A 7069-nucleotide genomic window follows, 5' to 3' on the forward strand; every position below is an offset into this window, starting at 1 on the left:
CATTTCTCAAGCTCTCCGCAGAAGAGACAGGCTACCTGTTCCCTCACCATTTTCCTAGTTTAGACCCCGCTGGAAACTAAACACCACAGAGCAGCTCATTCACTCCACATCTGGTGGCATGGGAGAGAATCAGAGGGGTAAAAGGGAGAAAGCTCGTGGGTGGAGATCAAGACAGTTTGATGAGTAAAGCAGAAGTCGTGCACACAGGCAAAACAAAACAAGGAATTAATTCGCTACTTCCCATCAGCAACAGGTCACCCAGGCATCTCCATCATGCATAAAGGCTGCTTTGGAAGACAAACACCATCCGTCCAACACCTCCCCCCTTCCTTCTTCTTCCCCAGATTTCTACTGCTCTGCATGACATCGTAAGGTATGGAATATCCCTTTGGTCAGCTGGGTTCAGCTGTCGTGGCTTTGTTCCCTTTCATCTTCTTGTGCATCCCCATCCCACTCGTTGGCGGGGTGGTGGGAGAGGCAGAAAAGGCCTGGACTCTGTGCAGGCACTGCTCAGCAATACTGAAAATGTCCCAGTATTATCAACACCGTTTTCAGAACAAATTGAAAACTTAGCTCCATATTGGCTACTCTGAAGAAAATTAACTCTGTCCAAGCCAAAATAAACAGAATCCTCTGCATGAACCCTCGCTCTCCTCAAACCACCCACCCGCACCAGGCCTGGGAGTCTCAGGACCAGTGTTTCCACTCCCACAGCTGACGGGCCCCAACCACCGGGGGATTCTGAACTTGGAACAAGGAGGGAGGGAGACAGGACTTGCATGCAGGAAACCTTTATTGTGCCCAGAGGGGCAGGAGAGATTGTCAGAGAGACGGTGGGCGAGACCCAGAGAGGCTGCATGCCCCGTGCTGGGGCAGGCAGAGGGCTCTTCTCCACAGCATCGCTTCAGGCTCCACGTGCCCCCTTGAGGCAGCATTCCGCATCCCGAGGACTCGGCCCATGAGCCCCGCAGAGCCTTTGGGGTGCAGGTGGTGCCCCGTGCACCAGCTGGGAGGAGAGGGCAGGGGAGGAGAGCAGAGGGCAGGAGAAGAGGGCAGGGAAGGGCCACGGGTGTGCGGCACTGCCCCTGCCCCGGCGTTGGCTGGGGCTGCTCAGCACTGCTCAGTGCCGCGTGCCCGCCAGCTCAGCCCTGCGTGGGTGGTGGTGGTGGCATTGGCGTCGGGTCTGGGGGCAGCGCGTGGGGCTGGGCTGTGTCTAGCAGGGCCCACAGGTGTCCCAGAGCTTCTTGCTGTAGCGGGGCAGGACGCAAGGGCTGCAGGCGGGAGCAGCGTAGGCTCTGCCAAAGGTGCAGAGGCCCCCCGAGCCCTGCGTGGCCCCGGCCCCGTAGAGGCCCCCCAGCCCCAGGGAGCCCCCAAAGGCGGGTGCTCCGGACGAGCCCACCACGGCTTGCTGGGGGAAGGAGCTGAGGATGGGGCCGGGGAAGGTGACCACCACGGGGGGCGGCTGGATGAAGGCCGTGGAGTCGGGGCACTGGCGCGCGCACAGCTCGTTGCAGCTCTCGGCGATGGGCTGTGGCACGGCGACGCTGGTCTTTGGTGGGCACAGGTCGTAGCAAGACATCTTGGTGCGGTCTGGGATGGTGCTCTGCAAGAGGGCAGAGATTGCAAGAGAGAGTCAGAGGGGAGAGCCCGAGGTGGAGGAGCCGGGACCGGAGGAGGGACCCAGGGGGAGAAGCGCTGGCAGACTTACCCTGTTCCCCAAGGAGAAGGTGGCCAGAGCAGTGGTTGGGAGAGCCTGGCAGAGGCAGAGCTTTTATAGCTGCCCTGCCATTGCTCAGCACGCGCTGGGCCAATGTGCAGAGGCGGCACTCCCTCCTGGCCAGGAAGATGGGGCTCTCCTCCTCCTGCCCCTCCCTGAGTCAGCATCCCCTCGCCACAGCACCACATGCCGCTTCCCAGCCTTTCCTCCCCTTCCTGCTCGGTGGGCTAAAGGACAGCAGGCATCTTTCTGCCACGGGTGCCCACTCCATGAGGGGGCCGTGCTCCTGCTGCTCCTGGCTGCCGGCCTTGTGCTCGGCGCTGGGGTGACATCTGTGCCCCGTGCCCGCATCCCAGTTCTGCTGGGGGAGAGCCGCCAACACCAGCAGGGCCAGCCCAGATGGGGGCTGCTGCTGTCGGGCCACCAGACACAGCTCCCAGCACCCATGGGGCAGCCCCTGCCCAGCGAAAGATGCCAGCCATGGGGGTCCCGTGACACTTGCGAGGGGTTGTCAGGGCTGGGGAAGGGCTGGCAGGAGCCTGTTCCCCATGGGCCCCGGTGGGCTCTGTGCTCCTTGCACCATGCACCTCGAGGAAGAGCACCAGGGCTGGTTCTCCCCCAGGCTTGCAGGGGGCGATGGCCAACGCCTGCAGGCGCCTGGAGGCCGGCTGCGTTGGACTGGTGAGTGATGCACGGTGCTGACCAAGCAGTGTCCGAGACGAGTGCCTTTGATTTGGCATTTCGTAACCTCTGCAGATAACAGCAACCCTACGTACGTCATGCGGACACTGGCATGCGGGAGCCCTTTGCAAGGCCGCCTTCTTTGCCAGCGCCACGACCCTGGGCTTCCTGCTGGCTCTGCAATGAAAGCTTGGGGCCACCCCAAGACCAAGCCCTTGGGCAAGAGCGATGGCATTCCGCGTGCTGTCACTCAGCCTTTGTCACGCTGCGTGCCCTCTTACGCAGCGAGCTGATGAAGAGAGCGGTGCTCGTTTGGCCCATGAGGTGGCAGCTGGCAAGCGTGCGAGCGGGGTAATTGCAGGGGCTGATAGAGCGGGTTGGGGCTGCTGAGGAAACGATGTCAGCAAAACAGCCCCACGCCACGCAGGGAGGAGGCAGGGGCTGTTCTGCCACGGGCCACGTGCCCCCAGCGTGGCCAGCTCCTCCCCGCCCTCCCCGGCCCCGCATAAAAGGGCTGCCCTCGCCGAGCACTGGCATCCACTGCTCCTGCCTCGCTCTGCTCAGGAAAAGGGTAGGTGTGTGCCGGTGGGTCTGTGCCTCGTCTGGCAGGGGCCGGCGTGGGGCCTCCCTGGCCAGGAGAGCTGTGGCGGCAGCGGGCGTGCTGGCAGCAGCCTTGGCCGGACAGGGCGGGCTGAGCTGCGGCACGAGGAGGAAGGAGCCCCGTGGCTGTGGCAGCCAGAGCCAGGCCCTGCACAGGCTCTCGGGGAGGCCTTGTGTGCCCTCTGTGCACGCAGAGAGGGCAAGGCGAGGGCTGCGCAGAGCAGGGCGCTGAGTAGGGCTGGCTGGGCAAAGGGCAAGCGGTGGGCAGCGCGGGACAGGCGGTGGCTCTGGCCCCTCCAGCTCCAGGGCAGCCCTGACAACCGGGCACTGCTCGGCCGCGGCAGCTCCTCCTCGCTCCTGACACCTCTCCTTCCCACCGTGTCTTTCAGGCTCAGCTCTCTCACACCAAGATGTCTTGCTACGACCTGTGCCCACCAAAGACCAGCGTCGCCGTGCCACAGCCCATCGCTGAGAGCTGCAACGAGCTGTGCGCGCGCCAGTGCCCCGACTCCACGGCCTTCATCCAGCCGCCCCCCGTGGTGGTCACCTTCCCCGGCCCCATCCTCAGCTCCTTCCCCCAGCAAGCCGTGGTGGGCTCGTCCGGAGCACCCGCCTTTGGGGGCTCCCTGGGGCTGGGGGGCCTCTACGGGGCCGGGGCCACGCAGGGCTCGGGGGGCCTCTGCACCTTTGGCAGAGCCTACGCTGCTCCCGCCTGCAGCCCTTGCGTCCTGCCCCGCTACAGCAAGAAGCTCTGGGACACCTGTGGGCCCTGCTAGACACAGCCCCGAAGAACCCAGACACCCAGAGACACCTCAGCCTCACACCTCCTCGCCTTTCTCCCCTCCTCCCCCTCTCTCCATGACACCTCTCTGCCGTGATCCTGCCCGTGCCCAGTTGTTCAGCTCCATCGTCATCCCGTAGGGCACTGGCTGCTCTCTCCAAGGACCACCGCCTGGAAGAAGCCTGAAGGAAGAGCTCTCCGGAATCTGGGGGGGACACCTGCCTGCCTCTTCCTTCTATGTCTCTCTCCACTGCAATAAAACACACCTGCATCCCACACCTGCCTCTCCGTTTGTCCTCTTGTGGCCAGCGTGGGCTGTGGGGCTCCCTCGCCCCACACGTGGTCCCCACCAGCCGGGCCAGGGCCATCTCTCAGCCCCAGCAGAGACAGACCCAGCTGCCTTTGGGGAGAGCCCCCAGCCCTGGCACCTCTGGCCACTCGCGCTCCTGCAGCTCATCTCCAAGGGTGCTGCCTGACCGCAGGCTGCTCCCGTGCCTGCAGGACATGCAGCCCTGGGGCGTTTGCAGACCTCCAGCCTCCCTGCGCCTGAGCGCGGCTGACCCAGGGGCTGGGAGCCATCCGGGAGCTATTCCTGCCATGGCTTCAAGCCCCTTTGTGACTCCACTGCTCTCCTCTGGCTCTGGGACAAAAAAATCTCTTCCACTTCTTTTTCCCTGTCCCCTTCACCTTTTTCACTCCTTCTTCTCTCCTTCTCCTTCCGCTTCTCCTTCCTTTTCCACCCTAGGTACCTTCTCCTTACATTTCCTCTTCTTTTACCTTTCCATTCCCATTCCCTTCCCATTCCTGTCCACCTTCCCCCTAACTCAACCCCTTCCCTCTTCTGCTTCACTTTCCCTTCATTACCCCTTCCACTTCCCCTTCCATTTCCACATCCCTTTCCCATCTCCAGCACAGACCAACACACTCCATGCTCCTCTGTTCTCTGCCGCAGACACAAAATCACACCAGTCACAGCCTCAGTACTGTGGCAGGAGCCTTTGCAGGCCATCGTGTCCCTCTGCCGCCTCCAGCTCCAGCAGTGCCACCCAGAGCCAGCTGCCCAGCACCACCTCCACACCACTTTTGCCTGTCTGCAAGGACGGGGTCTCCACAACCTCCCAGGGCAAGCGGGGCCAGTGCTCGGTCAGCCTCACAGTGAAAACAGCGTTTTGGGATGTTGAGGCAGAGTTCCTGTGTTTCACCTGGTGCCCATTGCCTCTCGTCCAGGCTCTGGACTCACCTAAAATGAGCATGGATCCATCTTCTTCATGCCTTCCCTTCAGGCCCGTATGGACATTGGTAAGCCTCTCAGAGCCTCCTCGATGCCAGAAGGAACAGCGCAACATTTCTCAAGCTCTCCGCAGAAGAGACAGGCTACCTGTTCCCTCACCATTTTCCTAGTTTAGACCCCGCTGGAAACTAAACACCACAGAGCAGCTCATTCACTCCACATCTGGTGGCATGGGAGAGAATCAGAGGGGTAAAAGGGAGAAAGCTCGTGGGTGGAGATCAAGACAGTTTGATGAGTAAAGCAGAAGTCGTGCACACAGGCAAAACAAAACAAGGAATTAATTCGCTACTTCCCATCAGCAACAGGTCACCCAGGCATCTCCATCATGCATAAAGGCTGCTTTGGAAGACAAACACCATCCGTCCAACACCTCCCCCCTTCCTTCTTCTTCCCCAGATTTCTACTGCTCTGCATGACATCGTAAGGTATGGAATATCCCTTTGGTCAGCTGGGTTCAGCTGTCGTGGCTTTGTTCCCTTTCATCTTCTTGTGCATCCCCATCCCACTCGTTGGCGGGGTGGTGGGAGAGGCAGAAAAGGCCTGGACTCTGTGCAGGCACTGCTCAGCAATACTGAAAATGTCCCAGTATTATCAACACCGTTTTCAGAACAAATTGAAAACTTAGCTCCATATTGGCTACTCTGAAGAAAATTAACTCTGTCCAAGCCAAAATAAACAGAATCCTCTGCATGAACCCTCGCTCTCCTCAAACCACCCACCCGCACCAGGCCTGGGAGTCTCAGGACCAGTGTTTCCACTCCCACAGCTGACGGGCCCCAACCACCGGGGGATTCTGAACTTGGAACAAGGAGGGAGGGAGACAGGACTTGCATGCAGGAAACCTTTATTGTGCCCAGAGGGGCAGGAGAGATTGTCAGAGAGACGGTGGGCGAGACCCAGAGAGGCTGCATGCCCCGTGCTGGGGCAGGCAGAGGGCTCTTCTCCACAGCATCGCTTCAGGCTCCACGTGCCCCCTTGAGGCAGCATTCCGCATCCCGAGGACTCGGCCCATGAGCCCCGCAGAGCCTTTGGGGTGCAGGTGGTGCCCCGTGCACCAGCTGGGAGGAGAGGGCAGGGGAGGAGAGCAGAGGGCAGGAGAAGAGGGCAGGGAAGGGCCACGGGTGTGCGGCACTGCCCCTGCCCCGGCGTTGGCTGGGGCTGCTCAGCACTGCTCAGTGCCGCGTGCCCGCCAGCTCAGCCCTGCGTGGGTGGTGGTGGTGGCATTGGCGTCGGGTCTGGGGGCAGCGCGTGGGCTGGGCTGTGTCTAGCAGGGCCCACAGGTGTCCCAGAGCTTCTTGCTGTAGCGGGGCAGGACGCAAGGGCTGCAGGCGGGAGCAGCGTAGGCTCTGCCAAAGGTGCAGAGGCCCCCCGAGCCCTGCGTGGCCCCGGCCCCGTAGAGGCCCCCCAGCCCCAGGGAGCCCCCAAAGGCGGGTGCTCCGGACGAGCCCACCACGGCTTGCTGGGGGAAGGAGCTGAGGATGGGGCCGGGGAAGGTGACCACCACGGGGGGCGGCTGGATGAAGGCCGTGGAGTCGGGGCACTGGCGCGCGCACAGCTCGTTGCAGCTCTCGGCGATGGGCTGTGGCACGGCGACGCTGGTCTTTGGTGGGCACAGGTCGTAGCAAGACATCTTGGTGCGGTCTGGGATGGTGCTCTGCAAGAGGGCAGAGATTGCAAGAGAGAGTCAGAGGGGAGAGCCCGAGGTGGAGGAGCCGGGACCGGAGGAGGGACCCAGGGGGAGAAGCGCTGGCAGACTTACCCTGTTCCCCAAGGAGAAGGTGGCCAGAGCAGTGGTTGGGAGAGCCTGGCAGAGGCAGAGCTTTTATAGCTGCCCTGCCATTGCTCAGCACGCGCTGGGCCAATGTGCAGAGGCGGCACTCCCTCCTGGCCAGGAAGATGGGGCTCTCCTCCTCCTGCCCCTCCCTGAGTCAGCATCCCCTCGCCACAGCACCACATGCCGCTTCCCCAGCCCTTTCCTCCCCTTCCTGCTCGGTGGGCT

The 7069-nt window shown here is 62.2% G+C and overlaps 3 protein-coding genes across 3 annotated transcripts; 1 reads left to right on the forward strand and 2 right to left on the reverse strand.

The window, feature by feature from the left end:
* Positions 1-1213: 1213 nt before the first annotated feature.
* Positions 1214-1579, reverse strand: LOC309684620 (feather keratin 3-like; the record flags this gene model as incomplete). Its single annotated transcript, XM_082500494.1, has 1 exon — positions 1214-1579. The coding sequence occupies one exon, from the start codon at positions 1577-1579 to the stop codon at positions 1214-1216; it is 366 nt and encodes a 121-aa protein (XP_082356620.1).
* Positions 1580-3408: 1829 nt separating this feature from the next.
* Positions 3409-3774, forward strand: LOC309684627 (feather keratin 3-like; the record flags this gene model as incomplete). The annotated part of the gene is made up of 1 exon (XM_082500500.1): positions 3409-3774. The coding sequence occupies one exon, from the start codon at positions 3409-3411 to the stop codon at positions 3772-3774; it is 366 nt and encodes a 121-aa protein (XP_082356626.1).
* Positions 3775-6334: 2560 nt separating this feature from the next.
* On the reverse strand, positions 6335-6700 carry LOC309684615 (feather keratin 3-like; the record flags this gene model as incomplete). Its single annotated transcript, XM_082500489.1, has 1 exon — positions 6335-6700. The coding sequence occupies one exon, from the start codon at positions 6698-6700 to the stop codon at positions 6335-6337; it is 366 nt and encodes a 121-aa protein (XP_082356615.1).
* Positions 6701-7069: the final 369 nt, after the last annotated feature.

This window comes from Vanellus vanellus (genome assembly GCF_965231255.1).
Source record: "Vanellus vanellus genome assembly, contig: HAP1_SCAFFOLD_1718, whole genome shotgun sequence".
Lineage (NCBI taxonomy): Eukaryota > Metazoa > Chordata > Aves > Charadriiformes > Charadriidae > Vanellus > Vanellus vanellus.